At 56.6% G+C, this 18,601-nt stretch overlaps 1 protein-coding gene across 10 annotated transcripts in view; it reads right to left on the minus strand.

Moving 5' to 3' along the window:
• ARHGEF10L (Rho guanine nucleotide exchange factor 10 like) overlaps positions 1-18,601 on the minus strand; it is a 161,747-nt gene that overhangs the window by 34,715 nt on the left and 108,431 nt on the right. For all 10 annotated transcript variants that reach the window (XM_073795244.1, XM_033842426.2, XM_033842433.2 and 7 more), the window contains 4 exons: positions 11,415-11,536; positions 5,300-5,386; positions 3,780-4,006; positions 1,989-2,143 (listed from right to left, as the gene is read on the minus strand). In XM_073795244.1, coding sequence (XP_073651345.1) covers positions 1,989-2,143; positions 3,780-4,006; positions 5,300-5,386; positions 11,415-11,536 — 591 coding nt within the window. The remainder of the gene's footprint in view (positions 1-1,988; positions 2,144-3,779; positions 4,007-5,299; positions 5,387-11,414; positions 11,537-18,601) is intronic.

An 18,601-nucleotide genomic window follows, 5' to 3' on the forward strand; every position in this document is an offset into this window, starting at 1 on the left:
CCTGTTCATTTGACTCATCTATAAATTAAACTTGTCTCCCTCTATAAACTGTGAGGGTGGGCTCACATCTGGTTTGCTGGCCACCATATCCATGGTGCACAGTAGCTGCTCAGTAAATAGTTGGGGGACAAATGTTTGCAAGGTGGGACAGCTAGTGGAGCATCTCAACCTCCTCCTCTAGGCAAGAGAGCACCCAGCCAGCCCTGGAGGGAGGATCCTTAGGTTCAGGTCTCGGCTCACCTGTGGGACTCTAGGCAGTCCCTTCCCACCCAGAATATGAGGGTGTGGCATCTGATGGTCCCCTTTGGTTCTGACGAACCACCAGGCTCCAATCCCAGGCTGAAAGCCAATGCTTAGACCCCATCCCCCTATGGGTTGAATTGTGTCCCCCAAAATTCAGTCATTGAAGTCTTAACCTCTAGTACCTCAGAACGTGACCTTGGTTGGCAACAGGGTTGTTGCAGTTGTAATTGGTTAAGACGAGGTCATATTGAGGAGGGTGGGCCCCTAATCCGATATGACTGGGGTTCTTATTCCAAAGGGCTATTTGGACACAGGCTCACCCAAAGAGAACCCCACATGAAGATGGGGGTTATGGTGCCACAAGCCAAGGAACTACCCAAAGCTGGGAGAGAGGCCAGGAACAGATCCTTCCCCAGCGCATTCCGAGGGAGCACGGCCCTGCTGACACCTTGATCTTGAACTTCCAGCCTCCAGAATGTGAAACAATACATTACACTGTATAAACCACTCAGTTTGTGGTACTTTGCCATGGCAGCCCCAGCAAACCGATACACCCCCTCGCCTCCTCCCAACCCGGACGCCCAAATTGATGAGTCAGGAACCAAGACGGAAAGGGCTGGAGGCAGCCGAACTGGAGGCTGAGAAGCCAGCGCGGGCAGGGCAGGGCTCCCAGCCTCCCGTGGGAGCCAGAGGGTACAAGGCCCCTGAGAACCCCTGATCTAGATCTCCGAAAATCTGAGCCCATGTTGACAGTCACACGCACAGTCTGTCTGATGGTGAGAGGGATTTTTCCCCCTCCCTCTACCCCCTTTAATTAAAAACTATAAACGCCTTATTGAAAGCTAATTTAAAATACCAACACAGTGCCAAGTGGCAAAAACAAAAAACAAAAAAAAAAACCTCAGTACAAATATCCGGTTATAATCCTGCCACAGGCTGTGATGACGCAGCAATTAGAGGCGCGTGGGAGGGGGAGGGAGGCTGAGGCTTCGGCACATCAGCTCTCTCTGGAGGTGCTGGGGGCAGCTCTCTGCTCTGCCCAGCCCTTGCCATTGGACTGGGAGCTGAACGAGTCACAAGGGGACAGGGGACCACAGCACTCGTGTCCCTCCCCGAGTCTCAGCATCAGCATCCGTAAAGGGGAGGCAGTTCTCAAGGGTCGTGGCGAGAATGAAGACAACGCGCCTGCATAAGCACTTCACCCCATCCCGGCAAACGGCAGCTCAAACGCTGTCAGCCTTGCTCTCCAGACGTTATTATCTGTGCCGTCGATGACTTAATAAAGTAATGGAGATTGAAATGCCTCACCCCACTGGGCACTCGCTGTGCCGGGTCCTATGCTTTGCCTTCACTGCACCTTTTACCCCACAGGTACCCGTGAGCTGTGGGTGTTACCATGATTCCCATTTTACAGATGAGGAGACTGAGGCACAGAGGAGAAGCTGCTCGCCCATGGACACATCTGTCATCAGGGCAGAGCGTGGGCATGAAGCCAGATCTATCTGAGCCCAGAGACCCTGCTCTCATCCAGCAGAGTTTCCCGCCAATGGGCTGAGCTGCCTGTATGGTAGTGAGCACCCCGTTCCTGTGGGGATCAGGGACCTCCAATCTCCCCAGCACTTCGATTCCCCGATTTTTTTCTGAGCTGCCTCCCTGGCCTGCCTCCCATAGACGCTGTGGTACAGGATGTGGCTCTCAGTCAGGGCCCAGGGCTGCCCCCATCGCCCCCAGCCCCCCATCCTTACCGCTGGTTCCGGGGTACGCGGCGAGGGTCCCATCCTGCAGGCCGGCAAACAGGTGGAAGGGGCTGTGTCGCAGGCAGAGCACGGGCTGCAGGCCTGGGCTCCTGCAGGTCGCCAGGCACTGGGTGCCCGTGTCCACACTGCTGTAAACCAGGATGCTGTGGGGAGAGGTCAGGTGACTCACTTAGCCCCCCAGGTGCCCACTCCCCACGTGCCCTCCTGGTGAGAGGCTCCGAGCCGCCCCAACCAAGCTCAGCGAGCCTCCCTGCTGTGTGAACAGGCCACTGCTCGGACTTTTCCATGGGTGGCCTTCAGAGGATGGTGCCCGTGGAAAACAGGGGGCTCTGGGTGCAGCACAATAGACGGGCTAAGAGAACAGTTTTCAGGGTCACACAGACCCGAGGGTGAATCGAGACGGGGCCCATCCAGCTGACTGCCCTGGACCGCTGAGCCTCAGTCCTCTCCAAGAAACGGGGCCGTGATGCCTACCTCACGGCCATGAAAAGGAAGGAAGCACCGATATGCTACGTGGGTGAACCTTGAAAATGTTATGGGGAACGAGAGAAGCCAGGCACAAGAGGCCACACACTGTGTGACTCCGTTTGCCTGAAATGTGCAGAAGAGACAAATACAGAGCAATGGGAAGTGGACTAGTGGTTCTCAGGGATGGAGGCAGGGAATGGGGGCTGATACAGGGTTTCTTTTGGGGTTGGTGAGAATGTTCTAGAACTATGTAGTGGTGATTGTTGCCCATCATGAATGTACCGGAAGCCACTGAATTATACGATTTAAAATGGTTAAAGTGGTGAATTTTATGTTGTTTGAATTTGATCTCATTAAAAGCAAAGAGTGTTCACCAGACCCCTGGGTTCCATGGACCCAGACCAGGACATCACAGAGCCTCTAGTGTCTCCAAGTTGGTTCTACGTATGTTAGCTTTTAGCTCCTCCTCCAGCTGCTTGTGTGGGAAACACTTCATAGTGGGGCTACTGTGAGGCTCACAGCCCCTGGCTCAAGGAGCAGCACACAGTAGGGGCTCAGGAAACATCCTCTCTCCCCGCTTCCCCCGACTCTAGGACAGGCATGAAAAGCTTGGAGCTATGAGGAGGATGTGGGGCTGTAGCCCATCTCAGGGTCTTGTTCATCACCATCTTCACCTTCCATTTAAGTGGGATGAATATTCATCCTCCATCCACACGGCTGGACCCTCCAGCAGGCTAAACTCTGGCGGGAGTGCCCCTTGCTGCAAGGAAGTATTGCTGACTCACCAGCTCCGGGAGGGTCTTACTGGGGGAGCCCCCTCTGCCAGCAGGTCTCATAACCTGGGAACACCCAGGACGCCTACCCGCCCTGCAAAGCTAACTGAGGCCATAGCTGGGTGGATGCTGTCAATTACAGAGAAGGGACCTAAAGGCTTCACATGGCCCATGTCCTAGTGGACTCTCACCGCGGCCCTGCATGGAAGGATGCTAACACCCACTTCACAGGCAGGAAACTGAGGCTCAGAGCGGTTAAATGGCATGAGGAAATAGCAGATCCAAACCCAGCTCTGGCTGCCACTGAAGTCAGCGTTGCCCTCGGTACCACACTACCCGGAAGGGAGCCAGCTCGCATGAAGCAGCCACTGAAGGGTCCTGGTTAAAGTGCGAGCAGCTCCTGGTTCCCCCTTTCTGCTCTCAGCCAGGGGTGGAGAATGTTGGTGGGTGACAAGCCAAAGCTACACGGACAGCCTCCGATGCACCTGCCCAGCCCTGCCCCAGGCTGTTCCCAGCCCCTCCTCCCCAGGCCCCTAACCTGCCGTCCTGGAGCCCAAGGCAGACGGTGGGGTGCACTCCAGCCGAGGCGTCAGCAGCCGAGCACTTCTTGTCTCCGTCTCTGCTCTCCTCCTCCTCCGGCTCCGGAATGTACTCCATGCAGAGCACAGGGGCCACCAGCGGGAAGGACTTGACCGTGCGGGGCGCGGGCCGGTTCAGGGAGAAGATCTCGACCTGGCCCCCTGCACCTTCCTGCCCGCCCCCGACCTGGGGCAGAGACCCAGAGAGGCCATCAGGTGAGAACCATGAGAGCAGAGGCAGAGCTCAGCCCCTGCCTCCCAGGGACCCGTCCCGAACTTCTACTTGCCACTGGGGTTAGGTATCAAGAGAAACGTCCCCCCTCCTGCCCACACATATCCTGCTGTCACTGAAGGTCGCTCGGTCCCAGCTGCCATGGCAACAAGTTAGATTCAGGGCCCAAAGGAAATCAGGTAAAGAACTAAGGTGGACTAGATACCCGGTCAGCTTTCTATTTCCTCATCTCCAGGGTGAATTTCAACCAACAAATAGTGAGCATAACACTCTGCACTTTAAAATGTCCTTCTCTGTCCTGTTCACTGTTCTACCTCTGTGTCTAGCACACGGCAGGCACCCATTATATACTTGGTGAGTGGATGGATGGATGGAAGGATAATGGATGGATGGATGGATAGATGGATGGAAGGATAATGGATGGATGGATGGATGGATGAAAGGATAATGGATGGATGGATGGATGGAAGGATAATGGATGGATGGATGGATGGATGAAAGGATAACGGATGGATGGATGGATGGATGGATGGATGGAAGGATAATGGATGGATGGATGGATGGATGGAAGGATAATGGATGGATGGGTGGATGGATGGATGCATCATGTGCTAGACACTGAGGAAACAGTGAAGAACAAATCACCCTCAGAAGGGACATTTGGGCTGAACTCTGAAGGGTGAGCCAGAGTTTCCCTGCTTAAGTACCTGGAGACAGGAATAAGCAAGAGGAAGTAGAGGATGCCCAGAGGGGTGGTGAGGCTGGAACCTCAGCGAATCTATGGGAGGCCACCATCTGCACACCAGGAGCATGCGGGGTGGGGAACACCTATTTGAATCGAGGGAGGCTCTGCCAGGAACCCCAGGGGCAGAAAGGTGGGCTGGGATCTCCGTGAGAGATGGGCGGCCCTGCCCCCTGACTCCTGGAGTGAAGACCCTGCCGTCCACATACTCCACACAGCTTCCCGTTCATTTCCGTCATGGCACCAAGGCCACTTCCAAGCTCACAAATAAGTGAGCTTATTTGTCCCTTATTTGTGAGGGTTTTCTGTTGTCCCTGGTGAGGTCACACCTGCCAACTCTGAGCACAGAGCCTGGCACAGAAGTTCCCAGGAAGACCTTGTTGGATGAAGGTGCAGAAAATGGGGGCCACAGGCAGGCAGCTTTCTCCAGCACCCACCCCAGGTGCCACCCTCCCTGCTCATGCCCTGAGGCCAGAATCCCTGGCTGGGCCTGGGGGGTTACTCACCCAGAGGTAGCCCTGTGGAAGGGAGGTGCTGACAGCCGAGAAGCCCAGCAGGGGACAGCTGACAGGGCTGTGGATCAGGGCCCCAAGCTGCAGAGACAGACGGCACACACAGGGTTAAGTGTCGAGGTGACTGAGATGCTGACATTTGACAGCAAGACCTTGTTCTGAACCACCCGAAGGGCTGTTAAACCTGCAGATTCCTGGGTCCCCTTCAGGCCCCGAGTGAGGCCCCTGTGAGTGGAGCCAGAAAGGGGGCAGGTTCCTCCCCAGGCAGCTCCTATGCACTCGCACTTGACCATCGCTCTCCTAGAACCTTCTGGCCAAAAGGAGGCTGAATGAAACTCTGGGCCAGCAGAGGGATTTTCAAACCAGGCAACTTCCGGATAAGATTTGTTGAAAACCACTAATGCCCACCCTCCATATTTTACAAACGGGGAAACTGAGGCCCACGGAAGACACGCCATTGCCCGAGGCCACGGGGACGCAAGTGCATCCCCCAGGGAAGCACAACGGAGGGGGATCCTCAGGTCAACAGAGCCCCTCCGCAGACGACCCCTCCAGGACCGGAGGGCTGGGTCCTCGGTCTGGGGGCTCCGTCTGTAATGGGTTGTCACTGAGGACCACCAGCCGCTTCTTCCTTGAGCATCCGCTACCCCAAACCCCGTGCCTCTGGTGGCTCTCTGGGGCCTGTTTCCCGAGCCAGATCTGCCCGTCTGTCTCTCCCTGTCCACATTGGCCAGGACAGCAATGTGAGGAGATGGCCTGGCCCTTTCATGGGCCTTGCTGGAAACTCCAACCAGACTTAAGGAGAAGGAGGCTGAGTGAGGAGAGCTCCAAGGTGCCCCCAGGAGAAAGGCAGCACCGCTGGACCTTTTGACAGGCAGGTGCTGCCCTCTGCTGGTCCTGAGGGCCCGGCCAATCCCAGCCCTGCTAGAATATTCTAATAAAGTCTCTAATGGCCATGGGTGAGGGGACCCAAAGAGGTCACCGCATCCAGCCCCCTCATTTAGGAGTTGGCAAACTTGAAGTTTGGTGGGTGGGGGGATGTGACTGGTTCAAGGTCACACAGCAAGTTAATGGCAGAGTCGGGGCTGGAATTCAGTTCCAAATCCCAGCCCAGTGCTCTTTCTGGTTGAACTCTACCCAGAGGCCAGACTGCCAGGCTGGAGACCTTGGCACTCTGGGGTACAACTTATGCCAGGCCTCCTGGGCACCCTCAGCCCCCTGTTCCCCATCACTTCGCTTCTTGGGGGGCCACATCCAGCTGGGTGCCTGGCCCTTTCTGCCACGCAGCTGCTCCTGTCCTCTCAGACGGGGAGGGGGTAACCGCAGCCCTGGCTCAGACATTTCCATGGCAACTCCAGCAGGCTGGGTGTCAGCCCGGTCAACAGAGCCTGGGTCCAAGACGGTGGCAAAAACTCAAACGGCTCCCTGGAGGGGCAAGGCCCTGGACCCAGAAGTCCTGTCCATGCCAGGAAGCCGACTCCCCAAAATCAAGGTGCCCCATACAGAGCGGAGGAGAGCACAGGCTGTAGAAAGGAGGCCAGCTTTGGACGCAGCCAGCGGGCTCCAGTCCAGCTCGGATGCTACCAGCTGGGTGACCCCACAAACCCGTTCTTCATGGTCATGGGGACCTTGACATCCTGTCAGGATGGCCTTGGGGACTAGAGATGGTGGACATGAAGCCCAGCAGTGGCCACTGCTTACGAGGACTTCCTGTGGGATGCGTGAGCACTCACTAAGCAGTAACACTGTCAGCAGAACACTATGGGGGAGGGGCTATTCCACATGAGCCACTGTGACACACAGTTAGGAGCCAGGGACCCACGAACAGCAATTCTGGCGGATGGAGGGTGACAGCCGGGACAGAGCCCACTTAGCTAGTGTACTGAGGCCTAGGCAAGCCTGCCGACAAGACCCTCTGCAGCTCCGGGATGCAGCCCCCAGGCCCCCAAGATGCTTGCGTGTCAAAGCTCCCCAGAGTGGGCACCCACCCCCTCCCCAAGGCCCTGTCCCCAGCCAGGCCTCTAACTGGACCTCAGCCCAAGGGAGAAGGGGTTTGCACTGAGCCCTCCCCTTCTCACCCCCCTTGCCCTCCAGGGAGAGGCTTACACCTCAGATGGAGCCCAGGTTCAAGAAGAACCTCCCAACACCTGACAGTCAGGCTATCGCAAACCCCCCAAAACAGACACCAGTGACTTTTCCTTCCTGGGGACCAAGATGTCCTCAAATATTTGCTTCCAATTCTTGAACTCCGAAGGCAGGGCACACAGCAGACAGTAAGCATTTGACAAGAATCGTATCATTTAACCCTCACTATGACCCAATCAGGGAGGCACCACGGCCACCCCAGTTTACGCACTGAAGACACAGCTGGGACGTGCAGAGCTGGGATTCAGACCCAGGGCAGGGTGGCTCCCGTGGGTGCTCTTTCCCTCCCCCAAGCAATTCCCTGATGAGTCTGAAGGCCATGGTGCAGCCCAGCATGGGGACCGGCCATCCTCAGCACCGAGAGGAGAGATGCTCTTTCCTTCAAGCCCAGCATCCCCGCTCCCTTGAGAGAAAGAACCCAGCACACCCCCCCATCTGGCTGGCAGTACAAGAGGTCTGAGCTCATCTACGCTGGGAGAGGGGTTGGAATAACAAGCCTTTCCGGGAGAACAGCCTCGGCTGCTGCTCTCGTCGGGCCAGCCGCGGAGCCCGAGTCCTGGACCCCCGGGACTGGGCCTGGGGAGAGGTGTAGGCAGGGACCCACACGCTCACATCTGTTCGCGGTAATTGGACAAGGCCCTGGAGCTCGAGGCCCTAATCCACCTGCTGCCGGCACGGAGCCGATGGGCACATGTGTCTGGTCCGGGGTGGGAGGCAGGTGCAAGCAGAGGGCACGGTGTCTTGGGGCCCAAATGGGGACATGCAGGCTCTGATAAGTCCCTCGGGAGCTCCACGGGCCCATCACTCGCGGGGATTCCCTCACAGCTCCCTTGGATCCCTCGGGGGCGGGGCGGAGGGTGGTGCTCCTCAGGAGAGGTCGGGCAGCGGGCTGGGAGGGGGCTGAGGACGTTTCCAGCCTACACGGCCCCAGCCCCATGGGCTTCACATGAGGAGACTCTGAGGCCCAAGTTCCCCCAGGGAGAGGAGGCAGATGGCTGCCCGCTCAGGTGGGCGTTTCTTGCAGGGAGGCCCCGGAGGCAGCGGCCTGTCTGTGACCCCACCACCCCGTGTGGCCTGTCAGGGCATGGGCCCGCGTCCTGTATTCCCCAGAGGCCCAAGGCCCCGGGGGGAGATGGGACAATCCATTCCCCACCCCAGAAGTCCTTCTCCACGGGATGCGCTAGGGCCAGGAGAGCCGCAGGCAGGGGCGACCTGAACCGTCCCCACCGCGAGGCCCACAGGCAACCCCCAGGAGGTAAGAGCCTCCCGTTATCAATAAATAAGGACTGAAGTCCTACAAAGGCCGGGACTGTTTGGTGGGGCGATCGCGCTGGGGCACATGCCAGCCAAGCCCCAGGGAGCGGCGGGAAGGAACAGGATCGGGCAGGGGGCAAGAAAACCCTCCTTGCCCAGCGGGCAAGTTATCACTCCTGAATCCCTTCTCTCAGCCGCAAGGAGTAGCAGCCCCTCCTCTGAGGGCAGCTGCGGGGATCAGAGTTCATCGCTGGGAAATGCCCAGAACGGAACCTGGCACAGATGCCTCTGGGAAGGGCCTGACCCCAAGTTGTCAAGACTAAAGGACTTTAAGTCATATCGCTGTTGCTGTTATTGTTGTTGTTGTTATTACGGCCACTGTCCACTGAGCACCCGCCACCAGTCAAGCTCAGTGCTGGGAACCTGACCCAGCCTCTCTCACTGAATCCCTAAATCAGGCTGTGGAACAGGAAACAGCAGCCCACGCCGCTGACACCAGCTTTCGGGAGCGCAGGCCAAATACTCAGCTCATCCGTCCTCTCCCTCAGCCTCAGCCCCCGTCTAATCTCTCACCAGTTCAGCCATTCCTACCCCAGAGCGCGGCCCCAGTGTCTGCCCACCAGGGCCGGGACCAGGGTGAGGAGAGCGGGGCACTCATCCCAGGGGCACATCTTCAGCGGGGCCCGAACACTCAGAGATATATTTTAACACAATCAAGAAAATATTTTAACACGATTTGTTTACAATAAAAATGCAAAAAAAAAAAATCCATAGTGAACAATTACTAAGAGTTTAAATAAAGACAGGACCTGACCCTGCCTCACCCTAATGCTGGCTCTTTATTTACCAAAAAAAGTCGCCAAACCAGGGCCACAGTTTGCTGGTCTGATTTTTTTTAAGTATTGTGTGAAAATATCACTTATTTCGACCATGAGTGCCTCACTCGTCTCGCGCTAGCCCACCCCGGCCTCCAGCCTGGCCTCCTCCCCAGCCTCCACCTGCACCAAGTCCCACCCCATCTCAGCAGGACCCCAGCGCCAAGCTCTGCTCCGGGCTCTTGGTCTCCAGCCCGGCTCCCTCCGTGCCCATGGTTCACTCCCACACAAAAGCCAGAAGGATCAGATGATCCTTCCAAAATATAAACCAGATCGTGCCAGTCCCCTGCTTGGAGCCATGCTTGGCTTTCCGTTGCCAAGAATGAAATCCAAACCTGACCCAGCCTGCGAGTCCGGTGTGGCCCAGCTCACCCACCATTGGGCCTCCCCTCACTGAGCTACAGCCATGCCAACTGCCCCAACCACCCCTATCACGGGCTTCTGTGTCAGTCTGTCTTGTCTTGTCAATATTTGAAATATTCTCCCCCTGGGGCCTCAAGGGGTTGGATCCTCCTCGCCATTCCGGGCTCACTTTTTTTTTTTTTTTTTTTTGTGGTACGCGGGCCTCCCACCGTTGTGGCCTCTCCCATTGCGGAGCACAGGCTCCGGATGCGCAGGATCAGCGGCCATGGCTCACGGGCCCAGCCGCTCCGCGGCATGTGGGATCCTCCCGGACCGGGGCACGAACCCGCGTCCCCTGCATCGGCAGGCAGACTCTCAACCACTGCGCCACCAGGGAAGCCCCGGGGCTCACTTTAAATGCCACCTCCTCTGAGAGGCCCTCTCTGACCCCCTAACTCCGTGGCCCCATCTCTGTATCTATTATATTGGATTTATTTTCTTTGTAACACACAGCACTCTTTTCTGTTTGCTTTTGTTTGCCGGGGCGGGGGGGTATTACTTGTCTCTCCTCTAGATTGAAAGTTACATGTAGGCAGGAACCTTGTATGTTTTGGTCACCACCATATTCCCAGTGTCTGGCACAGAGCCTGGCACACAGCAGGTCCTCAAAAATTATATGCAGAATGGATGAATGAATGAATTGGCATCTCACGGGTATTTTAGCTGTTTAGCGCCCCTATCTACAGCCCGGTTTGTCTCTTGGGGATTCACCTGGGCTTAGGTCCCCTCCCTGGAGCTCAGATGACCTCATCTCCTTGGGAGGGGAATGGGCAGTAACGACTCCAGGTGGAGGGGTGAGCTCAGCCGGGACATCGGGGACAGATGCCATTGGAAGTGGACATCCTTGTGGTTACAACCTGCGGCGCTGGAGTCAGCAAGGTTCCAATTCCTACAACTCACTCATCCTTACCGGCGGTGTTGTTTTCTTTAGAAAAATCACGTCACCTGTCTGAGCCTTAGCTTCCTTACCTGTGAGACAGATCTAGAAACATCTATTCATGGGGTTCTTATAAATATTAAAACAAGACAGTGACAGCAAAGCACCAAGAGGCATGATGGCTGTGGAGCCAAAGCTGACTGCCCCACGGCAGCATCATAAAGGGTGAAACCCACAAAGCCCGGCGCGGCCAGGTGGGCCTATTACAGTCTATCTTCTGAGCTGGAGTCACGCCATCAACTGATGAGATCATTGCTATTTGTTAGCTCAAAATGATGGAATTTTCTGTTCAATGACCCACAGAGGGCATCTGCCCCCTTTTCTGGGGGGGAAAGCTGACTCTGAGAACAACAAAAAGGCTCGATCAACTCCGTCAGCAAGAGGTCTAGAAGCTGAAGCTGGAAGCCAGGCCTCCCCTGCTGTGGGCACCCATTGAAACCCTGGTTGTCCCAGGAGCCACCTTCGTGGTGGGCTCAGCAAGATGCGTGCCACTCACCTGCAGGCTGAGGCCCCGGGAAGAGAAGGCGGGGATGCAGCAAGCCAGGATTGGGCACCAGAATGGGGCTTTGCTCTTCTTGTCCTCGTCCGGACACAGCCAGCCCGGCTGGTTCTCCTCCCCTGTGGCAAGAGGAAGGAGGTGGGAGGAGCTGGTCAGAGAGCGAGGACCAAGAGGACTTCCTGAAAGCCCAGGAAGCCACCGCGGGCCCCAGAGGCCTGGCCCGCATGCCCCACGGACCCAGCCAGCCGCTCCCCCAGCCCCACGCCTGCCCAGTGAGATGAAATCCAGCCTCACTCTACGGTCACAGCCATGGGTCCCAGGCTGGGAGTCGGGAAACCTGAGGCTTCAGTCCCAGCTTGCCCACCTTCTCACTGAGCAGCCTTGTGCAAATCCGCCCAACTCTGAGCCTCGATTTCTTCACCTATGAAATAGGGACGATGAAAATGCCTTCATCCTGCAGTTGCTGCGAGGATCCAGTGAAATAGCACATGTGACAGGGTTTCAAAAGGCATTAAGACACTGGGCACAGTCCAGGCCCCTGCTACCTTGACCTTATCTTCTAGAGGTGGGAGGTGGCCAAAAACAAGCAGGCGGACAAGAAGTTTTTGGATTGTGACAGCCCAGCCATGACACTTTTTTTTTTTTTTTTTTTTTTTTTTGTGGTACGCGGGCCTCTCACTGCTGTGGCCTCTCCCGCTGCGGAGCACAGGCTCCAGACGCGCAGGCTCAGCGGCCATGGCTCACGGGCCCAGCCGCTCCGCGGCATGTGGGATCTTCCCGGACCGGGGCACGAACCCGTGTCCCCCGCATCGGCAGCGGACTCTCAACCACTGCGCCACCAGGGAAGCCCAGCCATGACACTTTTATACCTGTGATGACGATGGTCAAGAGGAAGACTCCTTCTCCTGCTCCCTTTAAGACCTACCCTGAAACCTAGGAGGTCACCTGCCTCCAGGTCCCCCAGTCGCGCTGGCATTGAAGCCCCTGGCAGCCTGTTAGAAGTGCACATGCTGGGCTTTCCTGGTGGCGCAGTGGTTAAGAATCCGCCTGCCAATGCAGGGGACACGGGTTGGAGCCCTGATCCAAGAAGACCCCACATGCCGTGGAGCTACTAAGCCCATGCACCACAACTACTGAGCCTGCGCTCCAGAGCCCACGAGCCACAACTACTGAAACCCGCACGCCTAGAGCCCATGTTCCGCAACAAGCGAAGCCACCGCAACGAGAAGCCCGCGCACCGCAACGAAGAGTAGCCCCCACTCGCCGCAACTAGAGAAAGCCTGCGCACAGCAACAGACCCAATGCAGCCAAAAATAAATAAATTTATAAGTTAAAAAAAAAAAAAGGAAGTGCACGTGCTGCTCAGGCCCAAGCCAAGCCTGGACCCTGGACCCTCACCTGGAGACTGCTGCGCTCAAGAGCATCTGCTCAACCACATTTTCTTTTTTTTTTTTTTTTTTTTTTTTTCAACCACATTTTCTGTGGAGTCTCCTTCACATGGGTCTAGGCTCCCTCACACGCCACCACCTCCAAGAAGTCCTCCCTGACCACCCTGGCTACAATGGCCCCCTTCTCTCAGAAACCACACTAAACACCCTGTCTTATTTCCCATACAGCTTTCACAATCAAAAATCATGTTTTCTGTTTCCTTGCTTACGGTCTGTCTCTATATGTCTGTAGAATGTAAGTTCAAAGCAGTAGGGATCTGGGTTGTCTTGTCCGCCACTATCTCTCTGGCACCCAGCACGCTGCCCACACATAGTAAGTGCTCAGCGAACACGGATTGAAAGAATGAACGAGTGAGCAAGTGAGTAAACCACCATCTCTCCTGAGGAACTCTCCCTGCTAAGAAGCCCATATTCTTTATACTCCATCTGATGCCTGCCCTCCAGGGATCCCATGACGGCAGGGGCAGGGCGCAGCTCAGACACGCCCAGTATGTGCCCAGGCGTCAGGCACACTCTGAGTGCTTTACATATGCTCCCTGGCTGGTTTTCACAATAACCAAGCACAGTCAGAATAACAATTTTCACCTTATAGATGATGAGACTGACAATTAAGTAAGTCACGTGCACGGCTAGATGGCAAAACCCACATGCGGACCTAGGTCTGTCTGACTGACAGGCTGAGTTCTTTGCACTAAACCAGGCAATCTTCCAGCAATCAGACCCCCAGTGACACCCCTGGGCATGAATGACCCTGGACATGGTGACACTAGACAATGAGGAGGTACTCTGCCCCGAAGAGCCAGAGGCACTGGACAGGGCACCCCAGGTGAGAGGGGCCACTTAACGCAATGACATCAAGATGAGCGGTGCCTAGAGCTTTGGAGATGGGAGGAGAGGTCACCAATCAAAGGGTCCAACGGCAGCCTTCCCCCCCCACCACACACATCTACTCAGCTACAAGGAGGGAGGGTCAGCTCAGCCCAAGGGTGCCCCGCCACCACATGGGGACCTCCTGACCAGTCTTTCTGTACTCACTACTCCCCCCTACAGTTGGTCCTCCCCACAGCAGCCAGAGCCATCCTGCTAAACTTCCCCTGGACCTCGTTGTTCCCCTGCTTATAAATGCCTACTGAGTCCCCGACTAGTTGGAATAAAATCCAAACTCTTCCACAAGAGCTGCAAGGACCCTCCTTCCCTCTCAGCCTCATCCCTCGGCTGCAGGCTCCACCATGCTATGCTTTCCTCAGCAACTTAAACGGGACGAGCCCGGAAAGCTCCCTCTGCCTGGAAGGCTGCACTCAGCTCTCTCCAGGGCTGGCTCTGCTCCTCTGCGAGGCTTAGGTTACGCCTCCACCTTCTCGGAAAGGCCTTAACTGACCATCATCCCATCCCCCACCTCCATCACTTTCTGTCTCGGCCCCTATTGGTGTGTGTAATGGCCCTGACCACAATTTCCAGCTCTTTTACTGGCTTGTCTCTTTTTTCCTCCGTGTGTGTGTGCGCGCCCGCGCGTGCGCGAGTGCACATGTATATGTGCGTGCGTGCGTGTGCACATGTGAGTGTTTCATCGTGCTTGTGTGCCCAGAGGCTCCCCTACAACGCCCACGTTCCATGACGGCTGAAACCTTCCACACTGTCTCCTTCCGTACCCTCCAAACCCCTCACATGGCGCTGGACACACAGCAGACCATCAACACCCTTGTGTGGCATGAACACAGTCTCTTCCTGGAGCCTCATTTTCCAGATTTGTCAAATCGGAATGATGGCCACCAAGAGCAGTCACCACCCCCAACCCCCGGCCAGCACAGAGCAACACTGCAGAAATATGGTCAACTGTGGGTAGGGGGAACAGGAGGAACCAATCCAAGGGTACGAAGCTTTGCTTTTACAAGGTGAGTGAATCCTAGAGATTATCTGTACAGCCTATAGCTAACAATTCTGTATGACGTGCTTAAAGATTGGCTAAGAGGATAGATCTGATGTTAAGCGGGCTTATCACACACAGAAAAAATAACAATAATAAGGAAGAGGGCAGGAGGGAGCTTTTCAGAGGGTGGGTTTGTTTATGGCATAGACTGTGGCGATGGAGTTCACAGGGGTATGCTTACCTCCAAAGCCATCAAGTTGTATTCCTGAAATATGGACAGCTCTTTGTATGTCAATCACACCGCAATAAAGGGGCTTTAAAAATGCCGTTTAGGTCTGCGTGTAGGTCACAGCAGAAAGGAGCCGGAATGCGGGGGCAGGTGCGGAGGCTCTTTGAGAAGATGAAGACATCCGCAAATGTCAGAAATTATTTTGTGAACAGCTGGCTCCGCAGAGGCTCCGGTGCCTGCCCCACCCCCTCAAGCCGTGGAGGCGCTGGACAGGGAGCTCCCTCCCTAAACGGGCCAGAGGCGTCCCTGGTGTCAGGCCCTCTGACCCACTGAGCCCTGGAGACAGAGTCGCATGAAACCTGGGTCCCGCCACCGAGGAGAAGAGGCCATCAAGGAAAGTACAACGATGACACAGGATGGGCATCACCGAAACAGAACGGCTGTGCGCGCCGCACTTCACAGTTTACAAAGCTCTGTCCCGCACGTCATCCCACAGCCACCAGGGCAAGTCGGAGTTCCCATCCCCGTCTACACTGGGGAAACGGAGGTCGGGGAGTCCAGGAGCCAAGCAACTAACCTCTGGGGCACCTTGCACAGCGCCTGCGGCCCGGCCGTGACAGCCGAGACAAGCCCACCCGCCCTGGGGGACACCACTTCTCCTTGGCAGGAGCTCACATCACAGCCACCGCGCTGCCTCTTGGACAAGGCTCTGGGCAGTGAACAAAGATGATCGAGATTGGAGAGTCAGGCCCTGCTCTCAAGGAGCTCACAGTCACACAGACCCTCGCCTCCCCAGGGGCAGGAGCCCGAGAGAGCAGTCAAGCCCACCTGCTAGCCTGGAGCTCAGCGGGTGGAGATAAGCCCCCGTGCCCGCCCGTCACCACGTCGCCCCGAGCTCATCCCTCTCCTCTCGCCGCGCACCCACAGCCCATCAAGTCCTGACAATTTATCACTATACGTTCCTTTAATGATCTGACCTTCTGGTTTCAGATGGCGCCTTCCCTGCCTGCGACTGGGAACGTTAAAAGAAACTGGAGTTGTTGTTCCCCATCTGCCACTACCATTGTTCCCCTCACAAAACCAGAGCGGCTGAGACCACATGAGAAGGCTGTTACCACTGGAAATTGAAAGCCCGCTTGGGATAAGCGACACTAAGAACAGGCACCGGGGCAAAGCTGCGGTTTCCAACTGACGTTAAGTGGGGGCTTATTTAGCATCCAGCTCTGTTTGCCAGCACCCACCGAACTCGAGAGTACTCCAGGGGGCAGTGGGAGCAGCTCCAGGGCCGGAGCCCACGTCCCCGCTCGCTCCCCCCACCCCCTGAACCCTCAGGACCACCCGCCGGCTGCAGGAAGCCGACTCTGCCAGAAGGGCCCTGCGGGGTACAGGGCTGGGCACTTAACCTCTCCTAGCCTGGGGCCTCGTCTGGAAAATGGGGGAAATAATTCCAACCATTTGGAGTTGTTGTGAGCACTGGAAAGACTATATTTAGTACCCAGTGTACACCAGGCACTCAAGGAATAGTACCCGTTATGACCACCGTCCTCACGGTTGAAAAGCTGCCGCTTACGGTGCCTGAGGTCAGACCACCCACCGCCGCTGGGCTGAGCCCACCACCTGCGCTGGCCCTGCCCTGCTTCTCCCGCCCCGCCTGCCTCCCAAACGCCTCCTGAGTCCCAGCACCGTGCCCTTCCTGCCACTGCTGCCCCGGCGGACAGTCTGGACTGCCCTTCTCTTCCTTCTTAAATCCAAGGCCCCTCTCACACTTCGGCACCACGGAGATGCTACTGGCCATGGCCACAGACATGCTGGGACCTCAGCATGCATCTTATCCTGCAGAGAGAGACGCCGGGGTCCAGGGAGGCCAGGCAGTGGCCGTGATCACCCAGCTGGGGTAAAACCCAAGTCGGGCTCCTGGGCCAGTACCCTCGGTCCCCCTCCTGGAGAGCAGACCTACCACTTCCGGCCAAGGGCTTGGGCAGGTCCCTGGCTCTGGGACGGTTGAGGGCTAATGGAGATGAGAGATGAGGGTTGGAACACGTTCGGCGGCACGCAGCCTGGGCCACGCTCAGGACTCCGCAACCAGATCCGTCATAAGGTGGCACGTCAGTGTTACTGTGAGGAATGAAGGCTGGAAAACTAACCAAGCCACAGGCAGTGGGGAGAGCCAGCCAGGCCACGCCCAGCGAGGACCTGTCCCTGGGAGCGTGGGATTAGCCTGGGGCCTGCCCAGCCCAGGTCCTCCAGGGGTGGGAACCAGGAGGGCCATGGGGGGAGGGGCTGCAGGGGTCCCTGGGCCAGGGATGCAGCACTTAGAGCTGTAAGGGTTGTGGGGGGGACACGGGAAGGTAGAGCTGGAAGCCCCAATCTCCCCTTTCCCCACCCCCACCCTTGGAGCCTCCTATCTGCATCTCTTTTCTGGAGCCTTAATGAACAGAGACTAATTGGCAGAGAGAGGGGGAGGGCATCCTGGCACAATACTAAATGTCATGTGACCCCAGGCCAGTCACTTCCCCACTGTGAGATGCAGACACCCCTTTCCTAGGAGCTTCTCCGGTCTGCCAGGCGCCTTCCAGGCACCATCTCCCCATATGCTCACAAGATACCCTATGAATATCCCCATTTTCTGATGGAGAATCCAAGGCATGCAGAGGTGAAATCGTTTGCCCAAGATCTCGGAGCTGGCAAGCGGCAGAACCGGGAACTGAATCCACGCTGTCTGGCCCCATTTCATGCAGTGCTAAGATCCCGCAATGCAACAGGGAAAAGGCCCGTGGAACTCTAGGCCAAGTTACTGAGGAAGCCTGCCCTTCTCAGGCCGCACAGCACAGCAGTGGCCACACTGGGATGTAAACTGGGTCCCCAGATTCCCCAGGACCCCTGCCCTCCCAAGGGACAGAACTGGCTCCACCCTCTCGGATGCCAGGCACCCCCAACTCCAGCCCTCTCTTTCCCAATCTTTAGTGGATTACGATCTCAGCACGCTGGAGTCAGGGAGAGAGAAAGACGCAGAAAAAAAAAAATTAAAAGAATAACATCCTTTGTGCATGAATGTTTTTAACGGTTCTATTTCTAACGGGCCTATTTCTAACGGACTTATATTGTTTTCCTCGGCACCAGGCACTGAAGATAAAAAAAAACTGGCAAAATAGAAGAAACAGATTATTCAGGCCCCAGGGGAACCCAGGCATTCAAATAAGATTTCAAATGACTCTCTTTCCATTAAAACTTTTGCTGCAGTGAAACCATGTGGAGATAAGGCAGCCGAGTGTCTTCACAGGCCGCCAAGAACAGAGATGCTCACATCTGTAGGCTCCCCTCCCACCAGCGCCAAGGCCCACTCGGCAAAGCGTCTGGGCTTCAAACGGGACATGCACCTGCCTTTAGCGGGTGTACAAACGGGGCTCGGGAGCTTGCCCTAGACGCACTGCTCCACAGGAAGGGGACAGAGCGGAGCGGGTGGCCCGAGGCCCAGCGGGCAGGCCACCTTAACCTTTCCTCGGCTGGAATCTCCGAAGCCCTCTGCCAGGGCCGGGGCAGCCTCTACCTAAAACCCTTCCTCCACCCTCCGCAGGCCTCCTGGTCGCCCAGAAACATCCAGCGGAGGATTGTGCGATGTCAACACCCGATCCAAGAAGGG

Source organism: Tursiops truncatus, chromosome 1 (assembly GCF_011762595.2).
Source record: "Tursiops truncatus isolate mTurTru1 chromosome 1, mTurTru1.mat.Y, whole genome shotgun sequence".
NCBI classification, from domain to species: Eukaryota; Metazoa; Chordata; class Mammalia; order Artiodactyla; family Delphinidae; genus Tursiops; species Tursiops truncatus.